General features: G+C 38.1%; 3 protein-coding genes across 6 annotated transcripts; 1 reads left to right on the top strand and 2 right to left on the bottom strand.

The window, feature by feature from the left end:
- Positions 1–2,195: 2,195 nt before the first annotated feature.
- LOC112189873 (transcription initiation factor TFIID subunit 8) lies at positions 2,196–5,358 on the top strand. Its single transcript, XM_024329250.2, has 2 exons — positions 2,196–2,451; positions 2,697–5,358. The coding sequence occupies exon 2, from the start codon at positions 2,821–2,823 to the stop codon at positions 3,958–3,960; it is 1,140 nt and encodes a 379-aa protein (XP_024185018.1). The 5' UTR covers positions 2,196–2,451; positions 2,697–2,820; the 3' UTR covers positions 3,961–5,358.
- A 33-nt stretch (positions 5,359–5,391) lies between these two features.
- Positions 5,392–10,198, bottom strand: LOC112189872 (protein LONGIFOLIA 2). Of its 4 annotated transcripts, XM_040515190.1 has the most exons (7): positions 9,874–10,198; positions 9,461–9,655; positions 9,171–9,364; positions 8,828–8,883; positions 6,778–8,745; positions 6,541–6,691; positions 5,392–6,458 (listed from the first exon to the last, which is right to left on the bottom strand). In XM_040515190.1, exons 3-7 carry the CDS (start codon positions 9,322–9,324, stop codon positions 5,626–5,628), a joined length of 3,162 nt encoding a protein of 1,053 aa, XP_040371124.1. In that variant the 5' UTR covers positions 9,325–9,364; positions 9,461–9,655; positions 9,874–10,198; the 3' UTR covers positions 5,392–5,625. The 4 variants fall into 4 exon arrangements, with proteins under 4 accessions (XP_040371124.1, XP_024185014.1, XP_024185012.1 ...); XM_024329246.2 differs by having other exon boundaries at positions 9,461–10,198; XM_024329244.2 differs by having other exon boundaries at positions 9,171–9,655.
- A 6,874-nt stretch (positions 10,199–17,072) lies between these two features.
- On the bottom strand, positions 17,073–20,559 carry LOC112189359. The gene is made up of 7 exons (XM_024328675.2): positions 20,395–20,559; positions 19,194–19,807; positions 19,019–19,100; positions 18,787–18,853; positions 17,978–18,163; positions 17,823–17,883; positions 17,073–17,576 (listed from the first exon to the last, which is right to left on the bottom strand). Exons 2-7 carry the CDS (start codon positions 19,699–19,701, stop codon positions 17,377–17,379), a joined length of 1,104 nt encoding a protein of 367 aa, XP_024184443.1. The 5' UTR covers positions 19,702–19,807; positions 20,395–20,559; the 3' UTR covers positions 17,073–17,376.
- Between the last annotated feature and the right edge of the window lie 2,111 nt (positions 20,560–22,670).

Genomic DNA, 22,670 nt, shown 5'->3' with positions numbered 1-22,670 from the left:
TTTTTGCCCTCATTTTTGGGCTCACGTGCTCACAGTTAGCGGAGACGTGACGGAAGTTCGCCAGAGGTACGACGATAATACGAAAAGTAAAGTCTAGGTATCACATTGATAACATTCAGAGTTTAGGTATCATTATGAAAGTCACAAAAGTGTCCAGACACCGTTGGTGAATTTTTCCCAAACTTTAAATACAACCAATCGAATAATTGAAGTTTCAAACATATCAAAGTTACAGACCAAATTAAATTCCAAACCAAATAGGCAAATAATGTTACAGACCAAGTAAACTAATAAAGTTTCAAACCACATTAATTTGCTTCCAAGCCTCCAGCTGCTGCCATCAAATGGTGTCCAGCAAGTGAGCAAACAAGCTTCATCCTACAACCATTTCACATTATGCAGATCACAGAGTACTTTTACTCGTGCCAAGCAACCCGTCAAGTAGGGATGGCAATGGAGCGGGTTAGGGATGGGGATCACAATATCATCCCCATCCTCGGGGTAATTCTTCACCCCCATCACCGCCCCAATCCCCAATAAAAATATATTGGGGATTTCCCGTCCCCATCCCCACTGGGGACGAAGTCTCCAAACCCGCCTCAAATCCCCAATAATAATTTAAGAAATAGAATTTTTTTTTTCTCATATTGCATTTTTTTTAAAATCAAATCTACGACAAGTAAAATTAAAACATGATTAAATTCATAAATCATAATTTGGTGAGTGCAAAAGTCAAACACCATTAAAGTAAAGTAGTAAATGTATATATTTGTGATTTATATTATAAAATATATATATATATATTAATTATATGTATATATCATTGGGGCGGGTTTGGAGATGGAGATCATAATACCATCCCTGATCTTAGATAGCGGGGATTGGGGTTCCCCATCCCCATTCCTCATTTGTCCCTGAATTCTCCCCCCATTTGAGGCGGGTATCCAATGGAGCTCCGCCCCGCTGGAGATTTTTGCCATCCCTACCGTCAAGCAATTTGAGTGCAGTCACATCAAACACACTCCTCTCCCGATTACATTTCTGGAAGGAGAATGTTTTACATTGTAAATGACGAATATAATTAATAGATGTCTAATCATAGGTGTGTCCTAGAAAGCTAGAATTAAATCATGTACTGCTTGATCTACTCAAATTTTCATTCAGAACACTATAAAGCATTGATTACACTAGGATAGGTGTAGTACTGCTAGGTGAAACTCCACAAACCAACATCTAAAAGTAAAAGAGCAAGGCAAAATCAAAGTGGTAAATGAATGTGATGCAGCACTATAGTCGAACCTGAAATCATACAGTTCCTGAAATCATACAGTTCCATAAACTGCAGCTGCTTTAGGTTCTATTGCCAAAGACCTAAAGTGATGATTGGCTTCGGGTTTGGAGTTTCGAAGAAGGCTTGGGGTTTCGAGTTAGTAATCGAAGAATGCCAGAAGGGATTGAGGGTTAGGCATTGCTGGGTTTCTGGAAATTGGTTTTCCAATTCGAAATTGGGAAAGCTAAGGAAGTTGAGGTTTTCGAATTTGAATTCGAGGGCTTTGAGTGGGTTTGAGACTTCAAGCTGCTAAGGGAAACTGGAATCGAAGGGAATTGAGCTGTGAAGGGTTCTTGTTGCAAAAGGAATCGAAGAAGGCTAGAAGGGATTGCTGGGTTTCTGGAAATTGGGGTTTTCGAATTCGAATTCGAGGGCTTCGAGGGTTCTTGTTGCGAAAGGAATCGAAGAAGTGAAGAAGGTTGCAGATTGCCAAAAAGAGTCGGGATTGTGTTTGGCCGTTTGGGAAAGGGTCGGGGTCAATTTCCAAACAAAGGCTGCGTTTGAACTTTGAAGTGTCTCAAAGTCAAGACAACATACCTACAAATGTAGGGTTACAAGACTTCGGGCTTTCAGCCTTATGAATAACAGGGCCCGGGACCGGCCCGTTTAAACACAAATGGTCCGGGCTTTTTTTGTGTGTATTTTTTCCCTCAAAGCCAGGCCCGAACCTGAAGGTCTGAATCGATTCGGTCCGGGTTTTCGAGCTTTCGGGCTAAAATGCCCAGGCCTAATTTGCAGTATGTTAACTAGCAAAGTTTTAAAAAACCGACATGTCGTAAGAGTAGGGAGGCTCTAGAGGGGACAGGTGTGCTGATCTCTCTTCTTTAAATAATCCCCCGGTTCCTTCTTTCTGGTTCGTAACAAACAATCAAAATCAAAATCAAAATCAAAATCAGTCTCCCATCTACAACTCAAACCCACTCTCTCTCTCTCTCGATCCAGTGGTTTTTCTAGGGTTTAAGCCCCCCAACCACCCAAGCTCAAATCTTTCCCCCTTTTCACTTTCCTTTCTGCTTCCCTCATTCTCAATTCGGAACCGATTCGGTGTTTTGCGGACTCTCCGAGCTCAACTTTCTACTCTCCAATTGCTTCTGCTTAGATCCCAAACCCCAGACTCTCCGGTAAGCTTCCCGCTCTTTTCCTTTGTTGTTTAGCTTCTATTCCTCACTTTGCTTGGCCCAATTTTTTGTATTTTGAAAAGTTGGAATCTTAGGGTTTGGTCGCTATAGAAATTTGGAAGCTCCCTTTAAGAAACTAGATCAAATTGTTGGATGAGATTCAGCTTATTATAATTCAATTAATTTGGTTTTTCTTTGTTTCTGTTTAATAAAGATTGTGTTTTTTTTTTTTTCTTGCATTTTCTTAGGTTAGAAGCAGAGGGATAAGAGATATAGTGATGGCGTGTTGTGGGTAAATGGTGTGGTTGTTTGATAGTTTTCGCAAGCAATGTTGTATTGAAGGTACCGCTTTCGTGATATGAGGGGTTGAATATGAGCGATGGGGGTGGGGAGAGTGGAAGAGAGCATGAGCAATCCAATAGAGCACTAAGAAAATCAAGCGGTGGTGGTGATGAATTTGCACGAGCTATTTCAAAGATTGCAGTAGCGCAAGTATGTGAGATAGTGGGGTTTCAGACTTTCCAGTTGTCTGCTCTTGAAACACTTTCGGATGTTGCGGTTCAGTACATTCGTAACGTTGGAAAGACGGCACATTTATATGCAAATTTATCTGGCAGAACGGATTGTAATGTTTTTGATATCATTCAAGGGTTGGAAGATCTGAGCATGGCTCAGGGGTTTGCAGGCGCTTCAGATATTAATCATTGTCTCGCAAGTTCAGGGACGGTTAAGGAAATTTCTCAGTATGTTACTGAAACTGAGCATGTTCCATTTGCCTACTCTACTCCGCAATTCCCAGTTATTAAGGACCGGAAGCTGACTCTGAGTTTTTGGCAAAGCGGGGAAGAGACTCCTGGAGAGCATATACCTACTTGGTTGCCTGCATTTCCTGAACCACATACGTATTCCCAATCAACTACATGCAATGAGAGAGCCACAGAACCTGACAGTGCTATAGTTGAGCAGGAAAAACAACAGAGAAATGTGGAGCGGGCCACGTTGAATTTTCAGCGTAGGCTAGTCTGTAATGGGATGGAAGGACCCTCTGTTGACCCTGGGGATGTTGAAAAGGCGAAACAAGCAAGAGAGAATAACCCTTTTCTTGCTACACCTCTGCAATTTGGGGAGACAGAAGTATCTCAGGTTACTCTTCCAGCTAAACTGTCAATCGAAGCAACAGAGGAAATTCTTGTGGCTGAGAACCATGCCAAGGATAAATGTTCTTCAGTGCTGGAGACCTTTGCCCCAGCCATTGAAGCAATCAAGAACAAATCATTTGAATTGGAGGAAGATCAAAAGATTCTTTCGAGCAGGAAACCTACTGTGCAATTTAAGATTGGGATGTCAAAGAAGTCCTTAGGTACCATGTTACATTCAGGGCCGCATAAGAAGGGTTTTGAGGAAGTGTATCCCTGGTTCGGGAGAGAAAATGGAAAGGATGAAAAGAAAAGGAGGGCCGAAAAAATTCTGAAGAACTCCATGGAAAACTCACAGGAGCTTGCTCAGTTGTAAACTAGGTTGTTCGTTACTAAAATTTGTACACTTGTTTAGGAGACTGGTAGTGGAAGCTGGCTCACATATTGTTGTCTGCATACTAGACACTATAGAATGGATATTACAAAGTTCTGGAGGGAAATTTCCCACTTTAACAAGTTTTTGAGGTATGTCAATGTCAGTTTCTGTGATCAACCCAATTAATGATTCTTTCTAATTGAAATTCTATTCTTTCCTTGATATTTCTCCCAATGAGTGCACAAGTATTGTAGCTATCCTGCTTGTTGCTTTGTTGCTTTATATACATATATTTGTTTACTAAACAAAATCAAATGTGTACAGTGTGCTAACTCTCTCATTGAACAGTAGTGTAACTCAAGATCCTGTTGTTCTAAAATGATATTAAAGGTTACGGATGAATCTTACATCCAACTTGCATTGAATTGCTTTGTTAGTTTGATGTAGTATTTACTGAAAGAGACTATATTGATGAACCTCATGGCTTCAACGGTTGACATAATTGTGTGCATAACATGAGATTCATAGTTAAAAAAAAAGAAAAAAAAAGAAGATATTTCTGCAGGAAATAAGAAAAAAATAGTTAGAATTTCTCTTTAGCAAAAACTATGCAAGCGAACCTTTGCTTCATCTTCTTCATGGTAGATTATGTTTATATTATTGTAGAGATCACTTGAAATAGAAAGTTTGTTATCTGATTTTTTTTTTTTTTCTATTTCGGCATCGACCTCAATTTTGGTGAGTTTTCCATGGAGGGCTGAAATATTTTTGTAGTATTTGGTTTTTGCTTCCTGGTTGATTATAATCCCTCAATGATGGTATTACTACATAAGATTTTAAGAACTTTGTTAAGTGGTTGATAAGTATATGCTTAGAGGAAGAGTGAGTGGGAGTGTCTATTTCCATGAGGATCTTGTAATGTTGGTCTGGTCCCAGAAACTTGGTACTTTTGCCCACTGTGTACCTCTCTATTGCAGCTGAGCATTATTCTATTAAACCATTTATATGCAAATTTCATCTTCGAACAAGTGAGGTTTGATATATGTGCCATCTATGTATTCTGATCTTAGCAGATGATATGACTTTGTGTACTATTACCATAATACCCTGTTTATTGTTTAACTTATATGTGTGTCAACTTTACTAAACTTTAACCCAATAGTTGTGATATTAGAGACAATAGAACCAAAAAACAGGAATGAATGTAAAACAAAATGCCCTTTCCTGTGAAAATGCCCCATAAACCTTTTAACATAATATCAAATGTAGTTCAAGTTACAGATGTATCATTAGCCTCTATCAAAGATTTACATGTTAGAGAGGAGCTAAACGGTAACCCAGTAATTGTGATTAGAGAAGATAAACCAAAAGATAGTAATGGAAGTCAAATTAAAATGGTCCCTCCCCCCTCCCCTTCTCTCTCACAACAAATTCTGCATGAGAATATATTCTATATTATTACCAAAGTCCGTATGCAGAGAATAATTGCCTACAATCACCCCTCACGGTTTGATCTATAAGTATCAACTGCTCAACATACAAAAACCACAGGCTGAGTTTCACTGTTGCAATCAGTCCCACTCCCTTGGTCGATGTATGAAAGCTACTGACCAGATGCTTCTCAAACTATATTTCTTATACCATTCAGGTTTTTGAAAAACAATGTTACCAGAGCCCCTTCTTGGAAAACAGTTGCCTACAATGCCCACCAGACCAACCCACATGGTCAACTGCATCACTGCTCACAATTTCAGTTATCAAGTCTTTAAAGATCAATCGCTCAACATCCAACACTACACTCGGAATTTCACCATCACACACTGTCCAATTCTGTGATTGATCCATGAAATTTTCCAACAAGATGCTTGTCAAACTTTCATCTTCATCATCTAGGTTGCCATTCAAGTTGCGTCTTTGTAGCTGATCAACCTGGGAGCACAATTCTGTCAAAAGCTGCTGCCCTCTTGGTTTCCCTTCTGCCAGATTGTTTGGTGAGAACCACTGCTTGAAAGAGTTCTCCACAACTAATTTTTGAACTAGGAATTCTTTAACGACATCGAACACTAGCTTTCTTTGAATTTTTTCATCTGATTGGGACTGGAGAATCTTTTCACATCTCTTTCCATCATCCCAAGGTTCTATATCTGCCCTAATTTCTTCCAGTGCAAGGAACAAATTAGGGTTGATCAGGTGTTCTAATGTCTGGAGCTCAATGGTTGTCCACGCAGATTCGAGATACCTAAGAATTCCTGATGCTAGCAATATATCTGAAATGTACATGTGATCTGGATTTGAGCGGTCACAGAGGAAAGTAATGTGCCCGAAGATGGGTTCTTCATGTGTGCTGCTCATATGTCGATGATTATGAATCAGGTGCTTCAGGTTCTCTAACCTTTTATGGTCAATCTCTGCACCAAGACTGGGCGTTGTACTATTGGATATCAGACCTAGGTCCATTGGTCCATACTCTGCTTCATCCAGATTTTGCCCACCATCATCTACAGCAAGAAATTTGAGGAAATTCAATATATAGATCTTTGTATTCTATATAATCAGGTGTCAAATGCACAAGAACTTCACCTTTAAAGGCATTTGATATCTTCTTCACAGGAGAAGGCGAGTCGTCCCTATAGAATGTAGAATCAAGAACGGAGATAGGACTTGGTTGTTCTAAGGAAGCTTTCCCAGTTTCTGCTGTTAACCTATCATCACTCAACCCTACTGCTGGCCTCTGCATGAAAGAAAATAAAATAACCCGTTTATTAAGCAGAATAGCAGATTACTTGTTGGAACGAATGAGAGCCAGAACACGCTTACGTTTTGCTTTTGGCTGTGCTGCTTCATGTAAGTATCTCTAATCTCATCTGACTGATGAATGCTTGTGGCTTCTGTGTCTGCATGTGAGGCCAAGCTGGTGTTGCTTTCAGATTGCTGAGAAGTGGTATCATCTTGGTGACTCATAGCTCTTGTACTGGTGCTAGTCTCGCTCAGTTGGCAATTGCTTTGATGAAATCTGGGAGATTTTGGCCCGAGTTTTCTACCCGGGGTGCTTGCTTCTAATGATTGCCTACTGTGTTGCCTTCTGGTCATGCTTGAATCTGATGATAGAGTGGTTGGAGCAGATTGCTTCTCCAATCCAAATCTTCTGTTTTGCAGTCTTGGGCTCGTGATGCTCCTACTTGGGCCCGGGGAATTTTCTTCACTGTGGGGCATCTTTGGTTTTTGTGCAGCTTTAGAAGTTCTCACATTAGAATTCTTATCAGTGGAGCGAAGACGTCCATTGAAAGAATCACTAGTATGAATGTTTCTTGGAGTCAAATCTTTGGCTTTCCTGTCAAGCAATTCCTTTCTGTTGTCACCAGGGTTGCTAGTCTGAAGCCTCCGCGGACATGATCTGTTGTCCATGGAGATCACCGTGGAAGCAGAGTTGTGTGTTTTCTCCATGAGTTTACCGGGTTTCATGATGATGATTGGTGATTTGCAACTCTTTGGGGATTTGGAACCCATGGCTGTGGCTGGAAGTGATGGGCTACGTTTTGTATTTCTCTTGCTTGCTGATATTGTGCTCTCACACAAACCACTTTTGTTGCTTACTTGAGAGGCAAAATTTGAGGCTTCTTTTTTGTCCTCTGAGTTTTGCTTGCTCTTCTGCATTGCTTCAAGTATCTGTTTAAGAGCTCGGAGGTCCTTTCCTGATTTCTTGAACTCTAGTTCTGCTAGTCTTTTCTCCATTTCACCATATACTGAAGGTGATGACTTTGGTGCTTTTGTAGGTTCTTCTTGACAGTTGAAAGTTGATTGAGGAAGACCTTTGCTTCCATGTGGCTGCCTCCAAGGAGCTGTTTCTATTGGAAACTTGGAATTTGCGGTGGGCTGCATGACTGAATTGGCACTTCTCCTCTGGGGTGAGCTGAAGCTCTTCTGCGTATTTCTTGGGAACCCAGACAAAACATCTTGCTTGGATTCATCTGTTTTTCTCAATGATTTGGACAAGGGATCAAATCTATCAGATGGACAGGTACTAATCAGCCTCAATGGAGTAACACTGGTTGACACTGAATCTGAGAGATCCAAGCCCATCAACTTTGCAACAACATTCGGTCTTTTAGAACTTCCGGGTTCTGGCTGCAGGTCAAGCATTTTGTCACAGTTCCCATTCTCCCTCTGCAGATCCTTGAAGAAATGGCTTGATCTTGTTTCAGGGCTACAAGCCCTCCTAATGGAACGTTCTTTGCTGTCCAAAGAAAGCCTTGGGAGTTCTTTGAGTTTTGTTGTGGATTTCACTGTATCTCGTGATGCCCTTTCATCATAAGACAGCCTCCTTGCTTCTTTTGGCGCAAATCGCATGCAACCATCCTTCTCCTCGTTGGAATTTCGATGTGCTTCCCGAAGCTTGGCATGAACTTGAAATGACTCGCCACCAGAAACCCTTGGCTTGATGGGTTTTAGTGGTTGTGAAGGCCTAGGGGAGTCTATGTATTTCAATCTATGACCTACTCCATCTTTTCCTCCAGGTCTGACTGAAATACCACGGGCTTCTCTGTAGGTTGAGTCAAATGATTGCTGGCTTAAGGGCTTTGAAATATTCGGTTTGTTCATGGACAGGTCCCGAGTGTGTCTGTCATTGTAAATTGTTTGGCCAGACAAGGATTGTTCTTGCTGAGCTGCTTTGTTGTATTCAAGAGATGATGAGAAGCTAGATGAACAAGAAGATGACGAAACAGTGGTTGTGGATGATTCTGTGGAGTTTCGTCTCTCTTTGACAGCCTTTTTTCGATTTTTATCCTGAAATTGCGAGTTGAATGTACTCAATGCCTCTGATAAAAACAAAACTAGATTACTAAGTGATCATGTTCTGAATTCTTACTGTAGCTTTGGGCAGTGCTCTGCTTTTGGGATCTATTTCTTGTTTGCCATTCTCACCTGTAAAAAATCATTTATATATGCAAAAAGAGCGCAAACACAACAAATTACAATCAACAGTTTCAAAAAAATGCAGAAGCAAATTTTACGCATATGAAACCACAAATGCAGATTTTTTTTTTCCCCAAGTATTTGTTATGCTAAATCGTATGTTCTGTTCTCTGTAACTAGGAATGTGAAATAGAAATAGCTTATGGTAAACCATCAATGATCGTACAGAATTGTTCAGCAAATTCTCTAGGTCCATTTTTGAAACTTTTACTAGCGTTCTTATGAGAGAGAAATACCTGGAGGAAGTCTCTTGTGACTGTGGCCATTGATGCTCCGGCCGGAGAGGAAATGCCGGCGATCAAACAGCTGAAAAATCCCGCTCATGCACCCAAGTTGCTTTTGGAGATCACGATTCTCATCTCTGAATGAATGAAACACCTTTGCAGACATCTTCACCTCCACTGTTCTCTTCTGCTTTACAAGTTACAGCCTTCAAGTTTCCAAATAGGGAAGGGCTTAATTTACTAGCTTCAAAAATTGTAGAAGACTCAAAAACCATGAACTTTTGATAGTGTGAAATGCTTACTGGGTTCAAGCTTTCAGCTTTTGCTCAAGTCATCAGGACACTATTTTTGCAGCTAGTTACATAAAGTCATAAAGAGCCATGCATTAATGCTTCTATGTATGACCTTCCAGCCAGAAAATTGAAAAACAGATATCTTTTTCCAGAATCTTGAGGAATACTGTAATACAAGATTGCTTCTTTTTGTCTTGGGAGTTTCTGAAAATGAAAACAAAAGAGGAGAGAAAGGAAGAAATATGAGAAAACAAACCAAACCCAGAATGTGTAGCTAGCTTGCTCTATCCTACCTATGAGAAATAAAAACAAATTCTTTTTGGGTTTCACAGAACAAGGCAGACAAAATCTTGCTGCAAAACCAAAAGGAACAAAAGAGGGACATTGGAATCAAGGGACCCAATATCCAACTCAAACCCCACCTTCTAATTCTGGCACAGAGGGTTGTTCTGCAAACCCCAAGAAGATATGTTTTTTTTTTTTTTGGGGATTTTCTTTTTGGGTTTTCTCACTTCTTCTGCACAAAAGAATAAGAATGCTCTGTCAAGAATGCTTTGTCTTTTGGCTCTCTCAAGCTACAGCCTAGATAGCACATAAGAGGGTCTGTGCTGCATTTATATATAATGCCAGTGCTTCTGAATATCAGTTTATGGAAAATCAGAGAATTTGTAATAGTCTTTTTTTATTTATAATGTGTGACCTAAGAGAGAGAGAGTTTCAGGATTAAATTAAGAGAGATGACACACTTTTCAAAATATAAACTAAAAAAAAACAGTAAAGAGTTGAAGAAAGATGGGATTTGCCTCAAATATAGTATCAGAATTGAGATCTCAACCCCTTTTCTTAATTTCCTTACAGTTCAAGACTTTCTCTATTGAAAAGGAAAGTGTGTCATTTCTGTGTGGTGCTTGTAAAAAACAACGAGTCATTTACTGATAGAAAAGAACCAGGAAGAGAAGAATCAAGGCTAATTTAGGATGAGAATTGAAGGAGATGATGTGAATGGGTGGGTGGAAAATGTGGTTTGTTCATTATCTCCACTTCCATTCCATTCCATTCCATGTGGACAAAATTATGGGTGGGTCAGTGGGTCTGGAGCCTCTACATGGGCATGTGGCTATGTCAGGACACAACAGGGTATAAGCAAGGAAGAAGAAATGACTAAGTGGATATATGGACTGGAAAGCCTGCATAAGTCTAAAGCCATTTTCCAACCATTCCCTACAGCCAAAGTTACCTATCTACCCTCCCCTAGATCCTCTTCTTCTGGCTGGGAAAGTCTTTTTTGATGCTCTGATGCCTTTGAAAGTCAACATATAGGTTTTGGAATTAATAGGAGAAATCAACACTATTTCAAACTGGGAATCTTTTGGGTTGGTAACAATTTACATGTTTTACACCGAGCTCTTTTACATCCTTTAATACTTTTTATGTGGAAAGTTGGAAATCATTCAGTCATCTAAAATTTGTAGAATATATGATGAACAAATACAAGCTGAAACAATAATCATAGTCACCATTTTAATCATATAATTGAAGAAATGGATGAGGACAGTGGGAAATTTTCGTAAAAAGAATATGACCTCTCTTGATAAATAAAGAGTTTAACAGTCATTCACAGGAATCATATCTTTGAAATTCATATGGTATGACTTTTAAAAGATGGGAATTGGTCATATTCTTGTCATGTACCATATACTTTTTTTGGTCTGAAGTCATGTACTATATACGGTTGAAGTGAGTTTTTTTTTTTTAGGAGATAATACCGGAGCATCTTCAGTACACGCCGGTGGTTAACTCTCTTTCCTGACCTATATCTCTGAATCTCTGTGTTGGTCAAAGTCGAATCTTTTTAACTTGCTGGCAATATATCACTTTGCCAGTGCTGCAAGTCAGAACCCTATAGGCCTATATGGCCCTTAATCACTTTTGTACGTGTAAGCAGGTGATCGATCATATAGAGATTTTCATTTTTCTGTTAAGATCATGCAAATCCTATATGGACCATGACAATACGTTTCCCAAATCGCAGTACATAAAGCCACAGGCTTACAGAACCCTTTTTAAACAATGAGATCGTCCCCTTTGAAGCTTTCTGCAGATGGTCTGTTACAAAACTTCGTCGGTTAGATTGTCTTATATACATAGACTACGTATTGGATCCATAAATGTGGCTTTGCTTTGATTAATAGGTATGTTTTTTTGCGCAACTCATTCGTCAATGAAGATGAAAAATTCCAAAAGAGAAAACTTAATATATTAGGGTTGCATATCGATCACTAATTGCTAATGCATGTGCTCCTGGATGGCCTTCATCTATATGTAGTCTACTATACTACTGCATATATGAATACAACCTTATCTTAACAAATGTGCTCTGCAATAAATATTGTTCATCGATGCATGAAATTAATGTTTGCCTAATCGATTATTATTGCCTCCAGTACAGTACCTTGATCAGAAAAGACAGCTAGCTACGGTTCTGTCTCTTTGCCATTCTGAAGCGAATACAATCATTATAAAGCCATCGGATCTGTTATATAAATTTGCACACATTCATAATCAATATTCGAACTGCATCACTCATGAGCAGTACCTTTCCTCAACGTTCATATATAGTAACTAGCTCCATATACTAGGAAAGATTGATATATATGTAGTACTCCAGAGTCCAAGACCTAGCTAGTGTTTGAGCATCTAGGGTTAATATTTCTTCGATAAGTAATTATCTAACACCCAAAAAAGTTAAACCCTTAGTGAAGGAAGAATGCGTACTAAGAATTGACAAGAGACTGAAAATCTGCTCTCTCCATATATGTAGTACAAATCAAATAATTATAACTGGGTGGTCCTGATAATGCTATATATAGCTATTCAAGTATAGTTTATAGGTTTTGTTTTGGTCGATTTCCAGGCATATTCAAGAAGACAATGAGTGCTGAATGACACTATCCTTATAAATGCCATCACGATATGATCGACATTGTGGTTGCTCTGTCATTTAATGCCTCAGATTGTGAAGTTACGAGATTTAGATATTTGTTTAAGACAAAACTCATTCTCAAACCTAAACCTGGTGATTAATCATTTTAATTTAAGTCGCAATCATCATGATATATAGTCTCCATTTGGTGCACGTGATTTGCTTCAATTATAATAGATCTAAATCTATTATTGACCCACTAAATACTGGCAAAAGATCAACAATTGAGTTTAGAGTTTTGTCGAAATCAAAACACAAAAAATATATGTATATACATTCTCATCTTCAAGATTATCATAATTTGAAACGTTTCAGATTTTTCAACCGTTTGCTTCGATGAAAACATCAAATACATGCAATAGGATAGGAACATGATCAAAATTCTGCTCGTTTAATTTAATTTATAATTGGTCACCATTAAATAAGGCATCCTCTTGCTGTAGTTTAGTGGTGAGAAACTGAGAATTCCACGTTGTGGCCGTGGAGACCTGGGCTCGCATCCCAGCAGCCACACCTTTCTTTTTCTTTCAAAAAAAAAAACAAGGCATCCTCCTTTTGTTCCTTCCTAAATCCTAATGCATGATACTCACAGATAGGATCTAATATGCAGAGACCTAGCTAACCTTTTGGGGTATCAGACCAAAAAAAAAAAAAAACCTTTTGGGGTATAAAATGCACGTCTCTCTAATCCCCTTTTATGCTTCTCATCCATTGGAGTCTCAGACAAAAAAGAACTACTTTATCCATTTTAAGACGTATCTCAGAATTCAGTCATTCCTATTCAACATGATATTGTTAGGTGCAAAGTAGGGGGCAAAGTGAGAAATGATCCCGCTATATTATTATCTGCATTCTATAATGTTTATGGAAAGAGCCTTGTGGAAGCAATTCATCCTTTTTCAGACACCTTCATGTATAAGCATAGACCTTTTAATTCCAATTTGCCCAGAGAATATTACTATTCTTGTAATCTAAGAAAAATAATACACAACCACATTGCACACATATGAATCCGAGTGATTATAAATGGAAGATGAATTGTATTTGTATCCATTTTTAAGTACATTAACTAGCTCCAAAGGAAGAGTAGGTGAGGAATCTGAAGATCCTAAACCATATCATGCATTTACTCAGAGATTCATCGATCAGGTTCAAATGGAAACTACTCATAGAGAATAAAATGTGAAGCAGTAATCGTTCAAGTTTGGTACTTCGGGAAATGAGGTTCGTAGCTAGTTTTGCTTGGGAATGTGAGCTAGCATTTTTAAATTTGTGTTTAAAATTAATTATATATGGATCTCTCTCTATCTATTAATTTAAACGTATATTTCGTCTGGATGATGCAATCCGATCATATGAAAAGAGGGTGTGATTGTGATAGTCTGCTAAAGAATGGATTGATAATTGGAATTGAACAAGGTGAGTGGGGTGCAGGGCACATGCAAAAAAGTGAGCACCACATGAGGATTGTCATTAGCTTTTGAAGCTAAGCTTCAATTGCTGGGGACCACCTAAGCATCTCCATCACAATCCTAAACTAGGTTCCAAGAAGAAGCTAGCACCACCACCATGATTGCCACATGATATCTCCATTTACAAACCCACAAAATTCTCCACCATATTCATAACCCTACTTCCAAAACTTATCGCACCTTTTTATATCTGGTATTACAGTCCTTATATTATTTTCTTCAAAATATCAAGTGTAATTTATTGAAATAAAATATGTGGTGATAAGGTTTATATCATTTTCTTTTCAATAAATTTTTCTCGTGCTGTCGGGATTTAAAAAGAGAAGAAGACATATATAAATATATATATATATAGTGATAAAAATTAAAATTCAACTTTCAGCACTATTTGATCTAATGACATAAATCTCTTATTTATAAGTTGGATGTGGTGAGTTTGAATCATGATAGACTAGTTGTTTTATATAAATTTATTTGATAAAAAAATTCAACTTTCTTATAATCAATTTAAAGTTAATTTTTTGTTATTATATAAATATTTAACGATATTTAAGTAAGAGAATACAATATATATAAACAAAATTTTGTTCTGCCAATCACCGCATGCACAAGTAATAGTTTTTCATTGATGAATCATACGTACAAGTGGATTGCGAGTTTTGCAAAGTCAACAAAAGGGAGATAATAATATCCCAATAATTTTATACAAATGTACAAATAAACTACTATACATGCACAGAATCACATAGAGATAGGATATTTAAACAGGTTGTAGCCTTGTAGAGTAGGTTCCTCTTCACATTCTGAGGAATTTCATAGAGGACCCAAAATTGTGTGACCATTAAACAAGGTGTGTAACAGTATATATATACAAGATAGTTTCACGTTAGAGGGTTTATTTCAATATTATGGCTAATCCAAGTCAATGTACCATATGCACCTTATCCCTAATACAGTGTGGAAATGAGAGCCTTGACATCTCACATGCAGATCTAAACTTGGGGTGTAAGAAAACTAAACCAAAGAGCCTCAATCTGAAAACTCTGTTAACTAACTTTCCATGTCCATATGAAGTAGATTAACTACGCGAGTAATATTCACATCCTAATTAGTTTAAGGGATGACAAAAGTTGAACTCTTCTTAGGAAGTGGATCTATTGACATATCGACGATATTTTTATGTATAGCGTTATATTATGATGTTTTAACTTGAACCGGTTTTATTTGAAAGCACTTGCATATAAATGATATGTTTCATGTACAAGTACTTACTGCAGTAAGAACTGCTCTAATACACCACGTAAGAGATTATTTATAGTGTTCCCAGCTAGTATATTATGTTTTGCACCCTTTGAGCGCCACAAGTAAACTGTAAACCTTCTATATTATGATAATTGATTAACCGTGAAGATTAAGAGAGCGCACACACTGAAACAACATACTGTAGAAATCGCCTCGCAAAGTACTTTCAACTATTTCGATCGAGTGCTACCAACATCGGTTCTAATAATCCGAACTGTTTCGGCTGGCTTAAGCATTTGAAGCAACATTATAATTAAGCCTAAACAGGTATCACACTATCACGTGTACTGAGATTACTTGGTTGTTTATAGAATTGGCACTTGGCCACGGCAAAAAGTCAAGAACAAAAACATCCAACGAGTTTGCCAGGTAATTGGGATCTAGAAGTCGACTGTATCACATGCCACTTCTGATACAAGTTTGATTATAACCCTCTTCCAGTTCCAGCTCCATTTCAACATTTGACGATTTCTAACTGGTTCAAACTCTTTAAACAATTAGTGGCAATGAAAAATTTGTACACAAGCTTCTGACGAAGATGCTTATTAGGTTTTCATGGACCACCTTCTAATCTCTGCAATTTGCCATTGCAGCCCCAACCTCGTCTTGTTTCTTTGTGTTTTGGGTGGGTTTGCATGGACCCATATGTTGTTTTCTGTCCCTGTTTGTCATCATATGATCTCTCAGAGGGTTCCATAACGATTTTGTGAACCATCATGTCAGTACCTTTGAAATTGGGTTCCAATTTCACAGTACGTTATCTATGATCTTTTGTACAATAATTGCTCTACAATTCACAGTATATCGATATGTTTAGATTTCTTCGAAAATCATATAGCTTACGGAAATGACACATACAATCAAATTAAATTATATTCAACGGTCATACATTTTTTATTTAAAACTTTATCTCAAAACATTAGTGTTAAACGAGAATCTCTTAAGTATAGACTTCTACGTACAATCAAACTGAATCAGATTCAACGGCTGATATTTTTTTAATCAAACACCATCTCAAAATATGTAACGAGAGTCTAAAATTGATTATTTTAGAATTTAGAGCAATATTTGAAGCATTTCCTTGAAATCCTATTTGCAGTTTATCCTTTAGATAAGTCTGGAGAAGAAGTCTGGGAATCATGGGATTTATGAATTACGTGGAAGAGGAATGGGCACTGGACCATATAATGGTCGAAGGGTCAAGTGTCAACACCAAATCCCAGTAATATTGTGAGGAAGAGGAACAGGCATGGCATCACAAAGTCATGAGTGTTGGGCACAAGTTGTGGTCAGCACCACCGGGCAGAGAGCTTTTGTCAAAAAGTTTAGGTAGGGGTGAAGAAAACACACTGGCATAGTAATATGCCAGTTTCAATGAACAATTGGAGCAGACAGTGACACTCCAGTGTACAGCCGGCTGCTGTTTACACATTGCATGCGAATAATCCATCAATGGCCCTCAAGGACTGAGATCCATCATTCCATGTTATATCTCCATCACCTTCTTGGAAATTGCTCGTGGTAGTTGGGAATCACTTATTTCTCAGCACCAAAGGGTTAAAGTTCTTCGAAAACTACAACATTTCCGTAATCTAACTTTTCTGATATATCAGCAATGTCCAAAATATTTTCCAAACCAATTTTTGCGTATCCATATCAGCAAATACCAGAATTTTTCGTAGATGCAGGGCTCACCGAAACTATAGTGAAACTGAAAGTGCAAATCTTGTCGGTTCTCACGAACCATATAGCTTGAGCCCAAGAATATATCTAACCACACAGACTGAGCCCAAGAATAAGTATACCTACCCACACAGATTGAGCCCATGAGGCCAAGATGAAGAAAAACAACAGCTTCAGCAACAACATACGAGTCTGCAAACACATCTGACATCACAAAATGAAATCAACTGTTCACAAAAGGATTCTCTGAGATGGAACAACCAGAAAGTAGAGTAAATTTTAATGTTTTGTTACAATCAACACTTCGACTGGAGTGTTTGATGCAGTCAATTTTTTCAATGACCCGTGGCTGCTTTTGGTCAATCACCAGCTCCACTTGTATTGGTAAAAGCTTTGAAGAATGCTCCTTTCATTGGATTGGAGAAAGATCCACCCAAGACAAGAAGGATAGTACTACAAAAATACAACAGATGCAAAATGCATTCCTAATGCTTACAAGTAGAATTCCAGGTTATCTGGTTGGTTTTTACGGAATACACCGTATCGAGTACCCTCAGGTAAAAGTCCCAAGATGCACTTCTTTCAGTAATAGGTCTTTGACCAAATGGATGTTGGTCTACAAACTCTTGTAGATTTTCAGCTGCGGCCAACTTTTCCAAATACGTCCGAAGACGACCTCCAGGACCTGTTATATTGCAGTCAGTTTTCTTTGCAAACTTTAACCAAAAACTACAAATAATTAAGGTCAAGCAATAGTCATTCTCAGAATTCAAGAACCAAGTCATTCTAAATATGATCTCGTATCAGGGTTTCAGAATGTGTTTCAAGCAAAACAATCATTCTAATAAGTCTACATATCTGTAGACTTATACAGTTATACAGTACATGTTCATTTTCTAAAATATATATGAAAAGATTAATCTCTTATTACCTAATGCATTGTCGCACCCTCCATGAAACGTGTATGGATAAGGAAAGACCCCAGTATGTGCCTATTACATGAAAGTTCAACATAAATCCAAAAACAAGATTTACTTAATGATTATATTAGGCCCAATCAACCAAGAAGATAAAATGAAATCTTACAGGATTAAGCAGGGCTTTGTACGGAGAATCATCCAACAATAACGTATTAGATTCATCATATACGCCCTTCTCCCATGGAAGACCAGAGTCATCTTCTTCCCAAATTCTCCTCAGATCCTTAAACACCAAGGTCTTGTGCTTATTTTCTAGAGTTCTGAACCCTGTTGTAGTGCAGTGGGATAGATCCTGCAAAACCATTAAAAAAATCATCCATCAAGAGTTCCAGATTTGTTGCAAGGAATTCAATATGTGAGCTGTTTTCAGTGAACCTAAGACGATGGCAGACCACACCAGTCACGAGAAAAGTATAAGAAAGCTGATTGCCTACAAGTAAAGGCACATGATCTTTAGTGTTTCCTACTATGAGTCACTACATAATTTGGTTAATAGTTATATTTGTTTTGTTTTAATTGTTGTTCGGCGATATTCATACCACTGCACTCCCTAGGTCATTTGACCATTAATTGAAGGCAATTTTTTTGTCAGGATTTAATCCATAGACATAGTAAACTGATTAGGACATGTTTGCTTATTAGTATAATCAAAATCCATAAACCCAGAGGATGAAAAACAAAGGGTCGCAAAATCTTACACGCCTTCCCTTATTTAGAAGATTCTCTAATTTAAGTCCATTGGAAGATCTCATTTTAGACTGTAACTAACAGTATGACCAAGCAAGATGGTTGACTCCAAAATGTTGTAACAATTTATACACCACAAGGAGCTAGATGATGCACGCATACTCCAGCCTTGTTGAAGGCAGATAAATCTACGAAACAGAAAACAAAGGAACAGATAGAAGTGCTTACCCAACAAAACAGCAACTTGTGCTTTAGATCGCCCATTAGATAATCAACCACTCTTTCCACAATTTTCCTTGAAAGAGTTATTAGGCATTACTGTCAATAATTATTCTTAAACCAATTGACACAATCAGAATATAATTAAAATAAAGGAGGTGGATGAGAAAACATAAACAATTCTTTCAAACTTCAAATGGTAAATCAACATATAAGAAATAAAGAGCAGTCTATAGGTTACTTGGATCTTGAAGACCACACACCCACTTCGAAACGCTCAAAGCAGAACTTAAGAAAATCAAGATAGTATGGCCTCTTGAAAACTGAACAAACCAAAAAAAAGTACAATTACAGGCAAAGAACACATAAAGCATTAGACTTTATAAATGAAACAATATCACAAAATTGATCCTTACTTGCTCGTCCTGCAATCCTTATGTCAGATGCAAATCCCTTTGGAGGAGGAGAGACTATATCCGCAATAAGTCCATTAATGTCAAGAATAAGAAGTTTTTTCCCTGTATACCTAAACGGTTTTCTCACAATTGAGCCATGTGAAATTCCTGATCTGATGTCCTCTTCACAATTAGTTTTAACCGCTCCAGATGAAATAACTAATACATCGCTACCTCTTTCATCTGATAAACTTAAAGTTGACAATCTTTTTATATATTTAGTGTCAACCTGCCCATGTTCCTGAGGCAAATTATGAACTACGCCAGTATTTTGCATTAGATTCGGTTTCCTCCTATGTCTCCTTCTTGTTCTCTTTTTCAACACTTGACTTGATTCTGAAATATTTTTGGCAGTGTCCATACCTGTCTCCGGAATTTTAACAAAGGACGGACGGGGTGCTGAATTTGCCAAGAGGTTAACTTGCACTTCACCCTTGGTCATGGAGAAGGAACTAGTATGCCTAATCATATGTAATCTATAAGCTTCTTGGACAGATCGTTTTCTACTATCTGCCTAACTACGTCAGTTTCCAAATCGTTTAGAGCATCCTCTATCATTCCCTCTTCTTAATCGCCTGCAACAAGTTTTCGACAGTAGGGACCAAACATGAGCTATTACCCAAAATGACAAGAAAAACTCATTTCTGGTTCAAAACACTACTTTACCAGTCATGATATGCACCATGCAAAAGTACTCAAATAAATAAAAGAAACGAAACAACCACTACATTAGTGTCGAATTCGAACACCCACACATGGGTGAAATCATGCAATTACTCCAACTGAACTCTTTACCCGGTCAACATTTAAGCTACAAAAACTCAACTTAGGTCCAATTAGCTAACATTCTAGTCCAAGTTCTCTACTTTTCTCAAACTACCAGCTCTAAGCAACTCAAAATCCCATCTTTTCAGGCCAAATTTTTTCCCACAGAGTAATAGAGTTTCCAAATGAATCCCATCACGCCAAACCAAATTAACCAGATGGGCTCTCAATAAAACAGTAAAAAAATTCAAGCTTTGTTTTCCCAGCAAACAAGAACCCACCAATATAACAATGATTTGAAACAAAGAAAATCTAAGGTAGTGCATGAAGAACCAGAATAGTTGTATTGGATTAAACCTTGTCAGATTTTGGAGACAGAGAGATAGAAAGTATTGACCTTTGGAGTTCCAGCTTCGCTGAGAATGAAGGAAGCAGAAGAAGAAACAGACGTTTGTGACCTTTCTTTGAGTTAGCGAGAAAGAGAGGGAGAGACAGAACAGGATGTGGGGGCGGATTTATCGGTAGGCTTTGAAGATTTCAAAGACGAGTACGACCACATTTTTAGTAATCAAAATCAAACCAGACCCGGCCCAGCTACTTATATATATTCATGTAAGGTATTGATCCATATAGCAAAGATATTTTGATGAATGAATGGTCCACTTAACATAAGTTTTTCTTTTACTACGTCCCCTGCGTCAAATTGCTTGCCCACCCATGTCCTTTGGACTCTAGCTACTATCCACACACTCTGCTTCTCACTTGCTTTCTCAACATTCTAAAGTTGGGCTATTGTTGAAAATGTGGAAAGTTATTATTCCTCCCAAAATCAAAACAACTTCAGGCAAAGGTTACTTAGGCCAAGTTCACCGGTGTAGTTTTGACCGGGCACCAGTAAGGATTGATGATGTGTTGACCGGTCAAGGGGAAAATCATCCCTCCACCGGCCCAATCTTGCCTAGCCAAGGTTTGGCTTTCCTTGACCGAGGCCAAGAAAAAAAGCAAAGCCTTGACATATTTCCTGACCAGGCTCGCCGAGCTGACGTCAGCCACGGACACGCAGAGAGAGACGAGGAGGAGAGGAAGTGTGGAGGACACGGACGAATGAGGAAGCGCCAGCGAGCAGACCGCGTCTACCCTAGTCCCAGAGAGGATGCCGGAAAACTGGAATTTCGGTCGGGTCATGTCGCACCGCTATGGTAGGCCTTCGATCTCCTTCTGGGTTGCGTGGTGAGGTGAGGCACCATCGTGGGAAGGACGAGCGAGCCGAGGTGAGTCCGTATGGCCCGGGTCCGCGGCCGGAGGACACAGGATGGCGCCCGAAAACTCGGGTTGGGTCGGTCGCGACCTGGCGGGTCTGAGGAGATGCGGAGGAGAGAGAAGAGAGAGTTTCAGGGGTGAAAGTGAAGAAAATAGGAAAAATATGTCCTTATGAAAAAGGACTAGAAATTTTTGTAATTTATAGAAAATTTTCAAAAATTCATATCTAATTCATACTAACTCCGATTTTTGCGTTCCATACATGCACGAACTCGTATAGACTATCTCTATAACTTTCATGAATGAAGTTTTTTTCAAATTATGTATGTATAAAAAGTCAATTTTTGAGACCCCCCTAAATAAAGTTCGTTTCAAAAATAAAATCAATTCGAAAAGCTATAACAATCAGAATTATGATAGTAATTATCCATAAATCTCCATTATTACCATCTTTTTACATCAAATCTATTTCAATTTTCCAATTATAAAATAATAATAATAATAATAATAATAAATATTAAAAAAAAAAATCAATGAACAGTAAAACTGACTGGTCAAGAAACAGAACGGGTGGAAACCCATGTCCAGTAGCAGTGAACAGTTTCTTGACTGGTCGACACCTTAACTTTTCGACCTTGACATTTCTTGACTACGGGTGGACTTGCTCTTACTAGATATAAGATTTTTTTTCTAATTATGATAGATTTGGTCAGTTTTGTCACTCTGATATTGAAACACTAGATCATCTTTTCTTTCATTGCTCTTTTACTAGACAGGTTTGGCAAAGAAGTTTTCCTTCTTTCTCTTTTGAGGATTGGCATTACTGTTTTGTTGACTGGCTGGATCATTTATCTTCTCTCAAAGATGATTCCTTTTTCATTGCTCTTATTACTGCTTATCGTTTGTGGAAAGCTAGAAATGATGCTATTTTTAGAGGTAAATTGTCCTTACCTATTCAAATATTTTATGCAGCTTTAACCATGTTTACTGATTTTAATTACTAGATGTAATCCTAAACCCCCCTCAGAAACATGCTTCTAAAGAAATTATTAGATGGAAGCCTCCGAACCGAGGTTCTTTCAAATTAAATTTTAATGGTTTCGTTCTTCATAATAATAGCAGTGGTGGTTTGTTTAGAAATACAAATGGTAATCCGGTGTTAGCAGCTCCAAACAATTTGGGTTGTAATGATGTTCTTCTTAGTGAAGCGCTAGCTTTACGATCAGGTCTGCATGCTGCAGCTATTCATGGATTTCTTAACCTGGAGGTAGAAGGAGATTCTAAGCTTCTTAAGTTTGGAGCAACGTCTCTTCCTCTGTCTGCTAATCATGTTTTCTTTTTTAAATTCTTAGTTTAGGTTGTGTTGGGGGTTCTATTTTGTAATTTTTTTTGTATTTCGAAGAAAAAAAAACT

This window comes from Rosa chinensis, chromosome 2 (genome assembly GCF_002994745.2).
Source record: "Rosa chinensis cultivar Old Blush chromosome 2, RchiOBHm-V2, whole genome shotgun sequence".
Taxonomy (NCBI): domain Eukaryota; kingdom Viridiplantae; phylum Streptophyta; class Magnoliopsida; order Rosales; family Rosaceae; genus Rosa; species Rosa chinensis.
This window is presented reverse-complemented; position numbering and strand designations above follow the sequence as displayed.